Here is an 18,904-nt window from a genome sequence, read left to right on the forward strand (position 1 = left end):
TTATGAAATTTTGAGCTTATATTGATTAGTTTGCACGACAGTTGTCTAACCTTGGAAGCGAGGTAAGTCTCCATCCTAACCTTGTAATAGGGAATTAACCTCATATGTATTTAAATTATTATTTATTAATAATTGTGGGTGCTACGTACACACAAAGTGATGAGAGTCCGTACATAGCTAAAATCATGTTATGTCCGGGTAGACATTGGACTTTATTATGCAATATTTGTATTATTTGAACCTAACTTGTTAGTTTAATTACTCGTATTAACAATTCAATTTGATTAGAGATTAAGTAAGATCGAGCTTCATTACTTTGAGTTTGGAGGAATATTCGGTTGTTGATAGAAAATTATGTTGCTTTATGTACTTATCTTGGTGTTGTAAACGTATGTCCCGTAGTCCGAAGAGTTTTCCTATTCCTATGGATCTGGCTGAACGCCTCGGCAATATTCATATATAATGAGATGCATCCATGGATCGGGCCGTACGACCTCGGTAGTGTATATACACGATTATTATGGATCGGGTCGTACGACCTCGGCATAACTCGTGCGTAATGTCGCTAGGAGTCCGATTATACTTGATATTTCCTTCATGACTTGAAAATTTACAACTGCTTGATGGCTCTTATTTGTTGAAATTGGCCTGTGATAATTGGGTATTTTAAATTGATATTTAGTTAAAGAATCATTTATTTATTGTTTCTCATTCCATTGTTATTGTTGTATTCCATGCCTAATTATAATTTATGCGCTTTATTTATTGACCACTAATAAGTGTCAATGTTGACCCCTCGTCACTACTTCTTCGAGGTTAGACTAGATACTTACTAGGTATACGTTGATTTACGTACTCATGATACACTTCTACATAAATTGTGCAGGTATTGAGGCAGGTATATCTGGTATTCATTCGGGTGCGCATCCGTATTTTCCGGTGACCTAGTGGTGAGCTGCTTCCCATCCTCTTATTTGTAGTACCTAGAGTCTTCTTCTTATTGTATTATATTTCGACAATAGTTATTGGGGGTTGTATTCTACTAATTTGCTCGTGCATTTGTGACACCGGATTTTGGAAGTTACTAATAAACGATTATGGATTTTTGCCTATTAATATCACCATTTCACTTTTATGTTTTATTTATGTTTTACATCACCATAGCTTTCTATACTTGGTTTCTTTGTTAAGTAAATTTTAAATTTTAAAAGTGATAAAATAAATAATTAAATGGATTAGTTCACCGTTGAGATGCCTAACGACGACGTTGGACGTCATCACAACCTATAATGGGAATTGGATCGTTAGATGTTAACTCCATGTTTTATCCAATTAGTGGACATCCTACAATGTGAGCATTCAAAGTACAAGAGATAATTGGAGGAGTAATCTAATCCGACTAATTTTTCAAACACACTACAAAGCACACTAACAAAGAATTCACATTTAAATCATATAGTGAAATAACTCCAAATCAACATGGAGGGATTCTTATCCTTACAAAGTGCAGTATAAAAGATATAAGAAAAAAATTACTTCATTGCTGTGTAACCCCAAAATAAATCATTTCATACTTTCCTTGTAAACTCATATAACTGGAAGTTAGTCACAAAGTCAGAATGGTGTTAAACTTCATATATGAACCCTTTGAATCCACACAATCTATTTCTGAAGGAAATTAGAGTGAGTCATATCCAACTCATGAGACACAAGGGAGAATGAAGAATTTATTGTAAGTAATATTACCCCAAATCACTATAAAATATACCAAAAAAACAACAATATAAAAATAAATTGTTACAGTATCTTCTTGGAGGTACGAAAGTTCAAGTTTACCGGGGATGACAAAGCTGCGGAAGATCCATCTGAATATATGTGATAGTTCCATAAGAGTATGAAATGCTAATGGCGGCTGAGAGATATGGCTTTACCGATGCTCTTTTTATACCAACTTTACCTCTAAAATTGGGGAAATTAAAAAGACGAAGTTATGGCTTGTCGATTTTGAAATGACGCCTTTATTCCTCTTTTATTGTTCTTAACGAAAGGACAAGTAATTGAATATTCTGAAACGGTGCCTTTTTTATTAAATAAATAATTATGTATTGTATTAAAATGAGAGGAAATTTTTAAAAAAAGAGGAGATAATAGATAAATCTTTTTTCTAGCACATGAGAAGGCCAAGTCACTTTTTCTAGGCCCTCAATTATATAAATATATATAGATATAATTTTTTTTTAAAATATTTTATCTCAACAATTAAACATCAAAAAATATTTTACATTATACGGAAAAAACTGAACCCACCCGGACGACCGAAACGTCAACGTCGAAGAAAAGAGACTCCTTTTTGTCCAAGATCGGAGGAGTGTTCAGAAGGTGCCAGCGCTGCTACCAGAAACCTATATATAAACAGTTTCTTGATCTCCCTCAAAATTTCATTTCAATGGAAGCCGAAGGTAAACCCTCGGCTCTACCCTTTTATCTTCTTTCTCTTAATTTTGTTTTTACAGTATCTTCAAAAAATATGTTTGTCCCATAATCCATTTTAGGGCAACGAACATCCTCCAATCCATCGGCAGTGCTCGCTGCTCTTTTGTCCAAAAGAGCCAAACTTCATGAAGATCTCCGAAACCTCGAAAAACAGGTCAAAGAAATTTCTGGGTTTTATTATTTTATGTATAGATAGATTCAAAATGATGCCTTAAATGACTTTGTAGGTTTACGACATGGAGACTATTTACCTACAAGATCCTAGCCAATGTGGAAATGTACTCAAAGGTTTTGAAGGGTTTTTATCTTCGTCCAAAAGCACCAGCTTGTAAGTTTTTATTTGTTTAAATCCTTCAGGTAAACTGTCCTGTCCTAGGCATCACGTGTGTGAGGGAGTATTACCAGGGCTTCACCTTGAGGATGGGTGAGGCCAAAGAATTTAGTCTAATATTACGACGAATTGGGTATGAATAGAGAGAATTGATAGAGTATATAATTAGAGCAATAGATACAGATAATTTATATAGCCTGCCCAACTAGCTTGGATTTAAAACCTAGTTGATTCATATAGTGTTTTTTTAGATATATCATTAATGACTTAGTTTAAGGCATTTGGATATAGGTGTTGCAGTACTCTAGCACTTCTTGTGTGAATTGCTTTCCTTGAGCGTGGTATGCTTGGAAGGAAGGATTTGGAAGAGTTAGGGGAACGAATGGAGACTAAGAATTGGACTACTTTCGCATTTATGATACAATCTTGTTTCCTCTCCCCTTTCCTTTCCTTTCATTTCCATCCTAAGAAAAGTTCTATTGTCAAGAGAATAGTGTATTTCCATATATTTGCTGTTATATAAAACAAGTTATACTGCCATTTATATTGATGATACTATGAACAATTTTCGTGTTTACAAATGCTTAATTTACTTACACAACTGATTGATGATGGAATAGAAGAGCAAAAGTCAGAGTAATAGGATAAAGTTTTGATAGCCAGTGTGATGGATATGGACAAAGAAGGCTGGTGCAATCCAATTTACTTTTGGCATTTCGAATTGTCTTAGTAAATTGTGATTTTATATATTCACGCAAAAGCAGAAAAGCTCATCAATGATGTAATTAAGCTAGTTACATTTTGTTCTGTCCCATTGCGAGACTCGTTGTCGAAAGGCTTAGTTCTGCTGTCCCCCCTCTATCTTTTCAGTTTCTCTTTTCTTTCCCAGGGAAGACGTAATGGAGAAAGTTAATCTTGTAGTCAGTGTGTGAAAAGGTCTAGAAGAAAAGAATAACAATAGTTGCAATCAGAGATAAATTCTAGAAGATGATAGTAACAAAAGAACTTCTTAGACACTGTTATAAACCCAATGTTATTGACATTTTAATTCGGCTAATTGTGCTGAAAAGATCCACGTGATGATGGCCTAGTGGTTGAAACACAAGAATAAGAACCTGGAGGTCCAGGTTTGAATTCCAGCTACAGCACTTGATGTGTGCCTATATGCTCCTTTTTTTTGGCGGGAGTACCTTGGTAAACTGTGCTTGTGGGTTGGATAGTTTGTCCAGTGGATCAGTGAAAATGCGTGCAAGCTAGCCCGTACACCACCGATAACGTCAATCAAATAAGTATGTTTATTTCAGAGGAAGCTCTGTCTTGTTGAATATATCCTTTAATCCATCTGAAGCCTGAACTGCCAACCTTTCCTCTTTCTTTGAGAAAAGTGTAAAACCTATCTAATTCATCATAGGTCTTTAGATTATGAGTTCTTAACCCTAGCCCGTTCCCATTTTGGGCAAAGCAGATCTACTAATTCCTTGACTCTAGTTAGTAAATAGACTCTAGAAGCTAAACAAGGCTATCCTGAGGGACCTCCCATATAATCGTACTGAGATTTCTACAATACTAAGAATATTTTCCTCCATCCTATTTTCATTGTTTTACTTGACTCGTACGACTAATATGAGAAGAGTTGAAAAAGGGAGCTGTTTAGTGGTTGTTGGAGGAACATGTAGGATATACATTTACTTTAGCGTTTTTGGAATTGTTATTGAGACCGGCATTCCCAGGAAATAGAAGGCATCATCTTTAGCTTATTGCACTGTAATCATATGGTAATATGATGATGATGATGTTACAAATAGATTAAATCTCAGGGATTTCTCGGTTATAAAAACAAGTCTACTGAATCTCCCTTTGTGTCTTTAGATTTCCAATCTTCTGGATATAGTTTAAGGTTCACCTATATGTTTCTTGTTGAATTTACCCTTTTTCTGTTTAACTGCTTTGCAGCTTGAAACGATCCAGGAAGTTTCAACCTGAAGATAGACTCTTTTCTTTATCGTCTGTCACCTCACCAGCAGTATGTATTTTTCTGTATTTCTCAGCAATGGGAACATTGGAATGCTGTTGATGGATTTATATCTTTTCATTACGATCTTATACATTATGAATCATATCAGAGATTCTGTGAGTGATATCCAAATTTAGTTTGTCTCTAAGTTTATGTCTGTCATGTTGCAAGAACATATTCTTTTTTCCCTGTTTTACAAAATAATTGTTGCTCTTTGTTTCTTGTACAGATTTAAACTTGATATAGTACGTTGGCTATTGATTATAACCCATTGACTGTCCTGTCTCTATCTTTTAAAAGTCTAGAAGTTCTGAGGCAAATTAGGGCACCTCATATGAATGTCGAAAAGATTTACTGAAGCTGAATAAAAGTAGAAATTCTTGATAGAGTTTCTAATGTAAATTTGCAACAGTAGCAAGGTGTTCTTTTGATCAGCACCTCGACTTTGACACCTTCTTGGTTTATATTCCTGTTGTTAAGTTAGGGATCTTAGTGCATTCTGTTGAACTTCCATGTGAAATTCTCCTTTTAGAACCCTGAAAAAGGATAGGGAAGAAATGAGAGGATAACATAAATGGAAGAAGGAACAAATGAGAACAGAAAAGTTATCAATTTTCAAATGAATCAGCAGAGAAGTAGATGCTATCAACCATTTAAGCGAGAAGCAGCAGTAGGGAAAAAAGGCAGTTGAACTTGTCTTTGGCTGAAAAGGACTGGGTTAATATAAGGAGAGTGGAAAAAGAAAGAGATAGGAGTATACCAAGCAACAAACTAGACGCTCCCATCCATGCAGGAACCCCTACCTTTTTGAGTGGTCTCAGAGCTTGTTAACAGCTCAATAGCATTCCGAAGACGTTTTGACACGAGTTATTGGATTTTAATTCATACTGTTTCCTATCTTCTATCCTTTAATTACAATTGATGGAACCTTTCCTTGTAACCCCTTGTTTGTCTCTGTCCGAGAGAGACCCAAAAGTAGAAAAGATAAATGAGAAACTGTCCATGAGCTATCATGTCCCCTTCTACTTCAAAGTGGAGCACGATGGTCGTGGAATGACACCAAAATGCATATTTTACCCAACATGATACGCTGATTCCATATTTCAAAGAATATGAAAGTTGCATCATTGCACATTTTCAGGCTGAGGAACAAGCTCTTGGTCGGGATGTTGGAGGGATATCTACCAATGGACTGTAAGTAGTGAATTTTATCCTATAACCACTGTTGTTGGAGGAGTGAAATAGATAGTTTTCACTGCTTGTTCTCTTATACTCAATAATATATTTTTCAAGTTCTGGATATGATAGGGTAGTCTTATTTTTGGCTATTTCTGCAGAGGTAGACCAAGGAAAGGAAGGGGAGGTCCAAGAGATGCAAAGAGAATGAGGCATTCAAGTGAACCGGACTACGATTATGAAGATGATCCAGATCTGATGTAATTTAGACTCTGATTAAAAATGGAGTAGGTTTGATCAATTTGGAACAATGACATTGGTCAATTTGACATGTACAAATATATTTGGCTGCCTTGAATTGTATTTGTTTAGTATTGATGAGTCCCTTCTGGACATCTGATATAAACAGATTGTATCCTAGGGAATATTTTGCTCTTTCTTTTCTTTGTTGCTGAAAAATGAGCCAACTTTGTAATTCTTTTATTTTTTTGGTTTTTAGCCTGCCAAACTTGAAATTTTCAGCGAACTTGTCAATGAAATGGTATGTGCTATTATGATCAAGTGTCAAAATCTTAGCTTAAAATCGTACAAACGAGATCATTTAGGAGATGAATTTGACCAGAGTACACTTTGGAAATAAGATTGATTTGAATTGTTTTCATTTAGCTACAATTTTTGTAGCTGTTAATTTGAATTGATGTCCTTTTATTATTCAACAAGTATAGTAATAACACTAAATGTCTCGGAGGCCTTATTTGTTCCAGTGCGGGTGAATTTAGCTGTATTATAAACAGAACATAGAGGAGTAGTAGCATAAACATAATACTAATAGACTAGTTATGTCTTCCTCTGTTATTACGTAAGCGCGGGATTCTAATTCTTCAAACATATCGTCTCCTATTAACAAGAGGTATTCCATCTAAATTTCTCTCTAGAAAAAGATACGATGAAAATCAATTTCAAGGGTTATGCCGCCTATTTCTTTTGGTATCAGAGGATTTATCTTATGCAAAATTTTTTTTTAAAAAAAAACAGCGGAAAGCTTAGAGGAAAAGGCAATTTGAATATGGTCAAATGGCGTTTGGCATCGCAAAAAGTAAGGGAAGCGTTCGATCAACGCACCGCCCCTGAGTTGAGAAGGTGGCGTTTTGGATAGAAACAATGGACCAACTCTATAAAAAAAAAGTACAAGTGTGGGAAAAGAACAGAGAATAATACTGCTATTACGTTACTTTCTTCATTTTGGCAGTATCTTCTTTTTCTCCTCTTATCTTAATAACCTCTCCATTCAACACCACCTTTTACAATATTCCCCATCTTCTCTCAAGGGTACTCCAATTTCTTTGCTCTCCAGTTTTTTTAGACATTAATCATGTCTTTCAGATTCAGAGGGGTACGTCTCTATCTCTAAGTGTATCCATGTATTTGATGAATTTGTATGTTCACAAGGCTTATAGAGATTTTTGTACTTCCACGTTATCAACAATTACTTCGATTAGCTAAATGTTTTTAGGTTTTGATTTTCTGTTGATAATTTTGATTTAAGCACCATGGTAGCATCTACTTTATGTTGTAGAAAACGCAGCCCCTTAGTAATCAGTGACGCCCTGATCCATATGAGGTTCTGTAGAGCACAACTTCTGAAGTTATAAAGTTACACCACCCAACTAGGATGTAACACTATTCTTAATATATTCATTATAATTGAACAAGAAATATGCAAACGTTTAGAGAGTTACTTAATACTTCTGCTGGTGTAAAATAATAGGTACAAAAGAAATAGTCAAGGTGCCTGCAAGTTGGCCTCGTACCACCATTATTCCAGGGAAAAAAAGATAAAGGCCAAATTTTGAATAGTTAAATTTAGTTTTTCAGTGAAGAACTAAAATCTATTTGCTTCTTTGGTATGTTAAATCCTCAAATTCTCTATCTCTTTCCATGTTACATGTTGAACCTAAGCTGGATTTTTCCTTGATTTTCAGCCAAATGCTTCTTTTGGAATGGGTGTGGCTGATCACGGCAAAAATGCATTCTTGGAGCTAAAGAGGAAGAAAGTCCACAGATATGTGATTTTCAAGATTGATGAAAAGAAAAAGGAGGTTATTGTTGAGAAAACTGGCAGCCCTGCTGAAAACTTTGATGATTTTACTGCATCTTTGCCAGAAAATGATTGCCGATATGCGGTGTATGACTTTGATTTTGTGACCTCCGAGAATTGCCAAAAGAGCAAGATTTTCTTTGTTCATTGGTTAGTTCCCAGCTCCTTCTGCCTATTTTCATCTGCATATGATTGCCACTAGGCTTGATCTTTTACTGATTTTACCTGTGCACCATACATTTCTTGAACTCATGTCTTGGAAACAAAAACAAGTTGTACACCAGCTTGGTTTTCCTGTATGTTTCCTTCTAAGATGGGGAAGTGAAGGATAAAGGAGGTAGAAATTCGTGGTAGAACTTCGTCCGTTGAAAGGTATAAATGTGATAGAGAGATATTTTAATCTTTCTATCCTATTATATTATATATGACTAATAATAACATATAAGGACTGAACTATATTTTTTTCTTGAATCACAAATTTTAAGCATTTTGTAATGTGATTTAGTGGTACTTGTTATGTAATATTTAGTGACATAAACTTCTGTTCGAATTCACATAGAAAATTAGATACTTTGATCCTTGTATTTCAAAGCAGTTCGTTCTTTCTGGGATTGGAACTGTCACTTTTGTCCAAATTCTTAAGCTTTATTTCTACTTTTACTTTTCCTCTTATACTTCTGACAAAGAGGGGAAGCAACGTTTGACTCTTCTCCTCCAATTTCACTCCTCTAACCCCTCCTTTTATGACCAAGTAAATCTGATGTTTTTTTTTTCAATCAAGTCCTAACAAAACCTAATTGTTAAACTACAAATTTGACAAACAGCAAAAGAGTACAGCGGAACTCAATGCACTCAAATGGTTGATTTAATGGATCTCTGCAATGTGATGTTGCCTTCAACCTGAAATTATCTGCATGAGTTGTTTTTATCTGGATGGCATGGGCTCCATTCCTTATAATGCGATTCGTTAAGTTTTCTTCACCTTTTAAGGTATATCTTGTCTCATGGACAAGTTACTTGTTAGTATTTAATATTTCAGTGAAATTTCTTTTGAATGCCAATATGTTTGTCTCATTTTTACCACTAAATGCCAATACAAAATGAGTTCGGTTGTATGTGCTGGAAGATTTAGATCATGTCTTACTCTCATTTTACGAGCATCAGTTATGATCAGGCCTCACTAGCAAAGTAGTTTTGAAAATCTTTTGGGTGCTCTCTTTATAAGAGCAAATGAAATAAAGATAAACTAAGGTTTGGGAGCATATTTGAGAAATTTTAAATATGTGGCCGACTGGTCTGCCTCTATGTTTGTTTGTTTTTCTATGGATTACGGTATTTGATCATTTCATGACATGGAAGCTACTTCATTGCTAGTACATTTGAATTGAGGTGCAAATTCAGCATCTTCAAAGAACTAAAAGTAACAGCCTAACATTCTCAGTGCATTCCTTTTGTTTCCTTAGGTCTCCTGCAACATCTCGTATCCGTGCAAAAATGCTTTACGCCACTTCCAAAGACGCATTTAGAAGAGAGCTGGATGGTTTTCATTATGAGATTCAGGCTACTGATCCCACAGAAGTTGATCTTGAAGTGCTGAAAGACCGTGCTCACTGAGCACCTCTTGCATCAAAAGCTATCTTCCTCAGAATAAAGGAAGAGCATTAGCAGGGCCATACCATCATAATGATTAGTGCTTATAGCTTATCGTTGGCCCCGTTTCTTACACAGCAAAAATTCTTCTTAAATAATAGGGAATTTGGGAAAGCTGATTTCCAGTTACACATTTTAGCTTGTTAGTGTATATGGTGTTGCTATTGTTTTGCTTTTTCTCAGATGTTTGAACAATTAGGAAGTGCATAATAATATCAGTGGTTCTCAAGCAAGTATAGTATTCATGGGCTGCAAGGGGCTGGATCCTCTCTAATCCTTATTCTCCACTTCTCTTCAAATTAAGGATTATGGTTTAAGTCTTACATGCTGGAGTCACGTCAAGTTAGTAGCACTATCAGGTATTGGATTTCCTTATCAAATTGTTCAGTTTTTTTTTTAACTAAGAGTAGAAATCGACAAGCATTTGAAGTAAAATTGTCTTCTAGGAAAGTGAGTTAACATGCCTACTGTTATGTTAATAAAGATTTGTAACATGATAGCTTGTGTAATAAAGTATATTGCTGTAGACAAGGATGAAAAGTTAGAATTTGCAATATTATTAATTTTTCTTTCTTTTTGTTGTACTTGTGGTCGGCAAACTGGTTGAAATTTGCATGTTGAGGAACTCTGCTACTTGGTTAAGATGTCATGTTGCAAACTGGCAAAATGAAAACGCATTTTCTTAATAGGAACTGCCAAGTTTCCCTCTTAAAACTATGAACTCACAAGTTACAACATTCTTTACACCCATTGAATCATGGATATAGTTAAAAATGTTTGAAGTGCTCTAGTTCAATCCAAACTATGTTGAAGTAGAATTGAATTTTTTGACATAAAGCTAAAGAAAACTCGTCTCACCATATGGTGAAATCGAAGCAAGAGTTAGAGAAATTGCAGGGAAACTAATTTGTTAAGATAGATGTCCTTCAAACCTCTAAAAACTACATTTCTTTTTCAGATTTTGTTTTTCAGGAGCATAAACTGTTGGGGACTTCTATGATGTACTAAACTAATATTTGGAACTCTTTATGACTGCATAAAAATATATTACCAGGACGATATGCCATTAATACATTGTACGATAGAACTCCATAATTGCTGACAATTACACAGATACATGAAACTATCTCTACACTTGGAGGTAATAGCTTGAACTTAAGAAACTATAGTACTAGTCGAAAGAACATAGACCTTATCCATCCTTGCAGGACCTTTGCAGAACATAAAAAGGAAAAAAAGAAAAAAGCAATGAAAAGAGTAACTACTTTTACACAGGAACAGTCCTGTTATTAGATGGATGAGTCTCCACCTCTGCTCCTGCCTCAGTTGAGTCCTCATTTTCTCTTGACATCTCTTCTAGTGACTTCCCCTTTGATTCTGGAACCAAGAAAGTTAAAAATGTTCCCAGAAGGTTGACTACGCCAAGGACGATAAGGGAATTTCTCACCCCAATTCCAGCAGGATATCCTGCATCAGCCTTAGTCTTGTCTTGTGGCTGAGCCAAATACAGGAACCCGAAAGCACCCACCATTGCTCCTAACTTCCCAGATGCAGCTGATATTCCATGGCAAGTCGAGCGCAATCTAGCAGGGAAAATCTCAGCTGGCACGACGAATGTGGTGGCATTAGGTCCAAAGTTGGCAAAGAAGAAGGTCAGTGAATAGAGAACCACGAATCCGATATGGTTGCCAGGGTGAGTCCAGTGGTTGTAAGGAATGGCCAGAGCAAACATGAACACCGTCATCATTGCAAAACCAAGCAATTGAATGGTAAACCTTCCAATCCTGTCAATGAGGAACACTGTGAACCAGTAGCCAGGCACGGTACTGCAGAGAGCGATTAGAGTTTGCGCCCTTGCAATTTTGTAAACCTCTTCAACTGCATTCATTGTCTTGGCAGCAGGAATCCATCCAATGGCACTGAAGATATCTTTCTGGAACAGATTTTGGCTGTAGTATGCAATGTCAAGCAGAAACCATGTGCTGGTTGTGCCAAGCAAGTGAAGTCCATGTCTACTAACGAATTGTTTTGTGAACAAACCAAATTCATTGCTTGACTTTACAGCAGTGGTAGCAGAAACTGCAGGCTCCTTTTGCTCCGCCCCAATGTCAACGTGCATAACCTTTTCCATATCTGCAGTTGCCTGCTGAACATTCTTGGCAACAAGAGCAGTGTAACGAGCGGTTTCAGGCATCTTCATCCTCCAGTAGTAAGTGAGAAGAGCAGGAACTGCTCCAACCATTAATATGATCCTCCACACATAGTCAGCTTGAGGAACTGTTGAGCCAAGCGCATCGACCTCATAAGCCGGCGCCTTGAAACTTGCCTGGAATGCAGCAGAAATAATGATGGCAAAGATACCTCCTGCTAAAATCCCAAATCCTTGCATAGCGAAAACAGCAGCAATAAAGGCGCCCCGAGTCTTCTTGTTGGCATATTCAGACATAATAGTAGCAGAAAGCGGGTAATCACCACCAATTCCAAAACCAAGCCAGAAGCGAAAGAAGCAAAGGGTGGCCAAGACAGTCTTAGGCTCCCTACCAAAAGAAAGACCTGAAGCAACTGAGCATAAGCACATGAGCATAAGGGTCATGCCATAGACTTTTTTCCTGCCCATTTTGTCACCGAGCCAGCCAAAGAAGAGTTGCCCAGCAAGGGTACCACAGAAAGCGACGCCATTGACAGCAGCCGAGACGTTAGGAGGTAGACTCCCAGGCTTTGGAGAGCCATCGACATGGTAGTAAATGCGGCCGAGCAACTTAGTGACTAGAGAGATGCAAAACAGATCATAGGCATCAGTGAAAAATCCCATGCCAGCTATTATGATTGCTGTGAAGTGATACCATTGTGTTTTGGCCGTATCAAGCGCATTCAGAACCTTCATATCCCCAGCCATTTCTACTTCTTGTCTTTGTTAACTCTCCTCTTCTACAATGATCTATCTGCATATCAAAACAACAATATTCAGCATTTCGACCCTGATGGAGCTTTTAGACTTATCTCTGCCAAAAGAGCAGCATTCTCAACATTCAAAACAGCTAATAGCTATTATAACACAAACAACAACAAAATAAAAGAAGGAAAAAAGAAAATCATGCATATTGACAAGAAATTCAATAGGATCTGGCACAAAATGGTAACAAACAATAAGTCCATTTTAGTGGGGTCGAACTATATATGTCTTTGAATTCAGATAAAATAGGAAACATGTGTAAGTCTTAATTATAGAAGCAGATCATCCCTTATTCTCCTAGAAAAGCCACATCTTTATTGATATTTAAAAGCTGCATCTCCAACCCCATCCCACGCACCCACTCCTCCACCAAAATCACCAAATACCTCGTCAGCGCAGAGCTACATACGCTCTAGCCTCTAGGGTGTCAAGTTGAACACCTTTTCACGAAAAAATATAAGTACGGTGTATACAGGCCACATATTAGTATATATATATATATAAATATATATATATATATATATATATATATATATATATATATATATATATATATATATATATATATATTAAATGTTAAACTAGTAGCTTTGGTTACACGCGCCCACACCCCATTAACCCCTCCCCTCCCCCTCAAAATTAATATATGAACAAAAATTGGCGAACTGACATGATTTCAAATTAGGTATCCAAACAAATAAAACAATAATTCGTGTATCCTATAATTAGGTGATATTTTTAATAAGCAGCAAAGAAAGTAAAATAAAATCTTGCATATTTCAAGAATCACGGCACGTTAATCAACTTGGAAAAGTTGAAATATATATGTCGCATTCTTCTTTATCTTGCATGCGAGAGAAGAATCTTGATGTACACACACTCAGAAAACTCTAATGCATACAGACATGCATGTATATACTACTATATATCTAATATCACACCGTGGACTCATACATATACACATATATACATGTATTAACGACTGGAAAAAGGAAAAGAAAAAAGAAGATAGAAACATATACAGACCTGCTATTGCTGCAAATAGATGCGAGAAAGAGAAAAGAGCAGAAGAACGAGAGAAGAGAAAAGGATGGGTGGAAGAGAGGGCTAAGGCTGATGAGTATATATACAACGAGGATTCTGTAACCACCTGGGGATCTCCTCTGGTATATTCCTTCCCCGCTTTTAGGAGGCTTCTTGGTTTCCTCCTAAATATAGGATCCGTTAGATAATACCACACGTTCTCCAAAAGGAAAAGGTAAACATAAGAAAATAAAGAATTTTCCAAATCCAAATATTAAGAAGATTCGGCTTTTACAAATTCCTATATACCCCCTTTTGACATCACCTTGTTTTAAAATACAAGGTAGTATTCATAATTAATTTATAGCAGTTGCTGATCACGTGCGTTGTATGTACATTTTATGCCTAGTACGTGCATTTCATACGTTGCATGTACATCTCGTGTAATTTTAATAAATGCTTACACACATATAGATATAGATATAATTATGAAAAATCACGTATCAACTCCCACTACCCAGACCCGCTTACGCCCACCCCACCCACTCACATAAAAATTATTTTTTTTCTCCGGTGAAGTGACAATGTATCGTGGAGAAAGAAAGACTGGAGAAAGAAAGACTATTGGCGGCAGTAGTGTGAGGGAGGCAAGAGGAGAGAGGGAAGGGTAGAGGGTGGAAGTGACAGTGGAACAGTGGTGGCGGAAGAGAGAAGGAGGAAGTGAAGGGTGGAGGATAGTGATGGCAGTTCTCTAAGAGAGAGAGAGACGAGGAGGAAGGGGAAGGGTGAAAGTGGTGGAGGTGTATACGGTCGAGCTCGAGTTCGCCTACGACATGAAAGGACATGCTCGGAACATGACAATGCAAGACTAAAGATCGGCCCCAAGTCACAACAGGCTAGAACCCGGGGTCAGAAAACCTGCCTTTGAGAACATTGAGTCTGAGACCTCGGAATCGACCCTAGCCCCGAACGAGCTCGAAGAAACATTGTTAGCATAACTAACAGAAGGCCGAAATATTCGTAACCGGGCAGATGTTGCGGCGGGAATCTCGACGCGTATCAGTGAGGAACCGGCAATCAGCAAATCAAGGGATTTTACCTTTTATAGAAATTATACCTAAAGTAGGACTCCTCTATTATATAAAGGGGGGTCTGATAATTCATTGAGGACATTGTAACACGCATCCCAATGCAATACATTATTATTATTATTTCTCTTTAAACTCTTTTTTTTCTGTATCCTCACACCGATCGAAGCGTATCTGGCTCGAGGGTGATTAACCTTCCGAGGCTAAGACTGTTCAATTCGCGTGGTTTGCATTTACTTTATCATTATTTATTTCAATTGCAATCTAATTTATCGTTTTGTGTCAAGTTAGTCACATATCCTTAAAACCACTTACAAATTCAATTGTTATCCGATTTTGAGAGTAAACAGTTTGCGCCCATCGTGGAGGCTAAGAATAATAGTGATTATTTGATGCAAATCTCCATAACACACACTACTTTATACTTGTTTTTTAAAGTGTCTCTAATTTCATGTTAAAACTTAAAATGTCGAACTCTCAATCAGCACCTATACATGTTGACAACGAGTCCGATCATCACGGTGAAATAACAATATAGCGCCCGGTGACGAAGTACCGCCCGTTGATCCCATCGGAATTCCGGTCGTAGACCCAATTGACACTAATTCACATGTGGATATCAACACAAACCTGCCTACCGACCCCAAGAATAACGTCCGTGGTGGAGCCCGATCGGCAGCTCAAAATACACAAAACGTTGGTGGAGACGGGATCAGTTTAAAGGTGATCTTTGAAATACTGGAGGCTCAACAAGCGGCGATAGCTTAGTTACAGAACCGAAGCTGCGCACCGAGCAGAGTTAAACCCGATCCACCCTGGGAAGTCATCTGCAGGGATGAACCGGTCGTAGAGAAGTCAAATGAAAACGAATCGGGGACTAACCCCGAGATCATAAAGATGCTCGAGGAACTGACAAAACGGGTAGAGTCAGAGGAGAAGAAAATCGAAGTTAATGACAAAAAGGTAGAAACCTACAATTCCAGGGTAGACCAAATACCGGAAGCACCACCTATAATGAAAGGCCTCGATTCCAAGAAGTTCGAGCAAAAACCTTTTCCTCCGAGCGCGTCTCCGAAGCCGATCCCTAAGAAATTCCGCATGCCCGAGATTCCTATGTATAACTGAACGACCGACCCAAATGAGCACGTAACCTCTTACACATGTGCCATCAAAAGGGAACGACTTGGAGGATGATAAGATCGAGTCTATCTTGTTGAAGAAGTTTGGAGAGACCCTGTCAAAAAGAGCTATGACATAGTACCACAACTTACCTCCTAATTCTATTGACTCATTTGCTATGCTTGCAGATTCTTTCGTGAAAGCACACGCCAGGGCCATCAAGGTCGAGATTAGGAAATCAGACCTTTTCAAAGTAAAATAGAAGGATAACGAAATGCTCAGAGAGTTCGTGTCCCGGTTTCAAATGGAACGAATGGACCTGCCATCGGTCACTGATGATTGGGCCGTTTAGGCTTTCACCCAAGGACTCAATATTCGGAGCTCATTGGCCTCACAACAATTGAAACAGAACCTGGTGGAATATCCAGCCATCACTTAGGCCGATGTACATAACCGATATCAATCAAAAATTAGGGTCAAAGATGATCAGCTTAGGACCCCTTCTGGGTCCGTATATCCTGTCAGAACCATTGACAAAGTTAAGAGAGACATCAATCGTGAATCGAGATCAAACAGGGATAAGTATATGCCGTATAATAGAGACCGAAAGAGCAGTGGGCCCGGGCGTAACTCTATGAGAAATGAAGGGAGAAGCAATCGAGGTCAGAGCAACCGGGGACTCATGAGCAAAAACAGCTTCGACAGGCCCATCGGGCCTAAAGAAGCACCGAGGTTATCGGAATACAACTTTAACGTCGATGTTGCCGCCATTGTATCAGCTATCAGACGCATCAAAGATATCAAATGGCCTCAACCTCTACAATCCGATCCAACCCAAAGGGATCCTAACCAGATGTGTAAATATCATGGCACTCATGGCCACAAAACAGAGGATTACCGACAGTTGAGAGAGGGAGTAGCCCAACTATTTAAAGATGGGCATCTTTAAGAATTCCTGAGAGACCGAGCCAAGAATCATTTTAGGAATAGGGATTCTAACAAACAAACCAAACAAGAAGAACCTCAACACGTCATTAACATGATCATTGGTGGGGTCGATGTCCCTCAGGGGCCGAAGTTGAAGCGCACCAAAGAGTCCATCACGAGGGAAAAACGAACTCGAGATTACATACCGGAAGGAACCTTGTCTTTCAATGACGAGGACGTGGAAGGGATCGTGTTGCCCCACAATGATGCACTGGTAATATCTGTACTCAAATAAATTTCCAGTTAAGCGTGTGTTGGTTGATCTAGGTAGCTCGGCCAACATCATCCGATCGAGGGTCGTGGAGTAACTCGGTCTACTAGATCAAATCGTGCCTGCAGTCCGAGTTCTAAATGGTTTCAACATGGCCTGTGAAACCACTAAGGGTGAGATAACATTACCGGAGCACCACCGGGACCATCCAGGAAGCTAAGTTTTATGTGATCGAAGGAGATATGAGGTACAATGCTTTGTTCGGGAGGCCATAGATCCCTAACATGAGTGCAGTACCCTGAACTCTGCAACAAATGTTAAAATTCCCAACACCGAGTCGGGTTAAAACAGTTTATGAGGAACAACCGGCCGCCAAACTCTTGGTCCCACCTTGATGTGACAGGGATCCCACCGGAGATAACCACTCACAAACTAAGCCTGGACCTGAAGTTCCATCCGTCAAGCAGAAGAGGTGACCCCAGTACGAGGTCAAACATGTTTTCATCAAGGATGAGGTATCTAAACTCCTTAAAATAGGGTCCATTCGGGAGGTTAAATACCAGATTGGTTAGCAAATGTAGTGGTAGTCCCTAAAAAAGGGAACAAATTAAGAATGTGTGTAGACTATAAGGATTTGAATAAGGCATGTCCCAAGGACTCTTTCCCTTTGCTCAACATCGATCGCATGATCGATGCCACGGCCGGCCATGAGATCCTCAGTTTTCTAGATGCCTACTCCAGGTAAAACCAAATACGGATGAACCCGGATGATCAGGAAAAAACCTCCTTTATCACTAAGTACGGCACTTACTGCTATAATGTGATGCCATTCGGATTAAAAAATACCGGTGCCACTTACCAACGCCTAGTAAACTCGATGTTCGAGGAACAAATAGGGAATTCAATGGAGGTTTACATTGAAGATATGCTGGTTAAGTCCCTGCGAGCAGAGGACCATTTAAAACATTTGTAGGAAACCTTCAGCATATTGAAGAAATACAATATGAAGTTGAACCCGGAGAAATGCGCGTTTAGAGTTGGATCAGGTAAATTCCTCGGATCCATGGTATCCAATCGGGGAATCGAGATCAATCCCGACAAAATAAAAGCCATCGAAGATATCACGGTTGTGGACAATGTGAAGGCCGTGCAAAGATTAACCGGGCGCATAGCCGCCTTGGGCGTTTCATCTCGAGGTCCTCCGACAAGAGCCACTGATTCTTCTCATTATTGAAAAAGAAGAATAACTTCTCATGGACCCCGAAGTGCCAACGGGCCTTGGAGGAACACAAGCAGTATCTATCGAGCCCACCGCCGTTTCACACGTCGAAGAAAGAGGAACAACTATACTTGTACTTGGCAGTATTGGAGATAGCGGTAAGTAGAGTCCTGGTCCGGGATAAGCAAGGTACGCAATTTTCAATTTACTATGTTAATAGGACCCTAGGTGAGGCCGAAACTAGGTACCCTCACCTAGAAAAGTTGGCGCCCGCTTTGCTAAGCGCCTCTAGAAATATAAAACCATACTTCCAGTGTCACCCCATATGTGTCGTGACTACTTACCCATTGAGGAATGTTATTAATAAGCCCGAGCTCTCAGGCCGGTTGGCCAAATGGGCCGTGGAAATCAGTGGGTACGATATTGAATATCGCCCCCAGACTGCCATTAAATCTCAAATTTTGGCATACTTTGTGGCCGACTTTATGCCGACCCTAATACCCGAGGTCGAAAGAGAGTTATTAATCAACTGAGGGACCTCC

The 18,904-nt window shown here is 38.5% G+C and overlaps 3 protein-coding genes across 3 annotated transcripts; 2 read left to right on the top strand and 1 right to left on the bottom strand.

The window, feature by feature from the left end:
- The first annotated feature begins 2,275 nt into the window (after positions 1-2,275).
- On the top strand, positions 2,276-6,522 carry LOC107779624 (uncharacterized). The gene is made up of 6 exons (XM_016600109.2): positions 2,276-2,459; positions 2,553-2,647; positions 2,721-2,821; positions 4,778-4,847; positions 5,980-6,032; positions 6,176-6,522. Exons 1-6 carry the CDS (start codon positions 2,447-2,449, stop codon positions 6,276-6,278), a joined length of 435 nt encoding a protein of 144 aa, XP_016455595.1. The 5' UTR covers positions 2,276-2,446; the 3' UTR covers positions 6,279-6,522.
- A 698-nt stretch (positions 6,523-7,220) lies between these two features.
- LOC107779791 (actin-depolymerizing factor-like) lies at positions 7,221-10,318 on the top strand. Its single transcript, XM_016600307.2, has 3 exons — positions 7,221-7,407; positions 7,997-8,262; positions 9,576-10,318. The coding sequence occupies exons 1-3, from the start codon at positions 7,387-7,389 to the stop codon at positions 9,724-9,726; spliced, it is 438 nt and encodes a 145-aa protein (XP_016455793.1). The 5' UTR covers positions 7,221-7,386; the 3' UTR covers positions 9,727-10,318.
- A 457-nt stretch (positions 10,319-10,775) lies between these two features.
- Positions 10,776-13,899, bottom strand: LOC107779704 (inorganic phosphate transporter 1-4-like). Its single transcript, XM_075237748.1, has 2 exons — positions 13,742-13,899; positions 10,776-12,704 (listed from the first exon to the last, which is right to left on the bottom strand). Exon 2 carries the CDS (start codon positions 12,656-12,658, stop codon positions 11,030-11,032), a length of 1,629 nt encoding a protein of 542 aa, XP_075093849.1. The 5' UTR covers positions 12,659-12,704; positions 13,742-13,899; the 3' UTR covers positions 10,776-11,029.
- Positions 13,900-18,904: the final 5,005 nt, after the last annotated feature.

The sequence above is a fragment of the Nicotiana tabacum genome, chromosome 19 (genome assembly GCF_000715075.1).
Source record: "Nicotiana tabacum cultivar K326 chromosome 19, ASM71507v2, whole genome shotgun sequence".
NCBI classification, from domain to species: Eukaryota; Viridiplantae; Streptophyta; class Magnoliopsida; order Solanales; family Solanaceae; genus Nicotiana; species Nicotiana tabacum.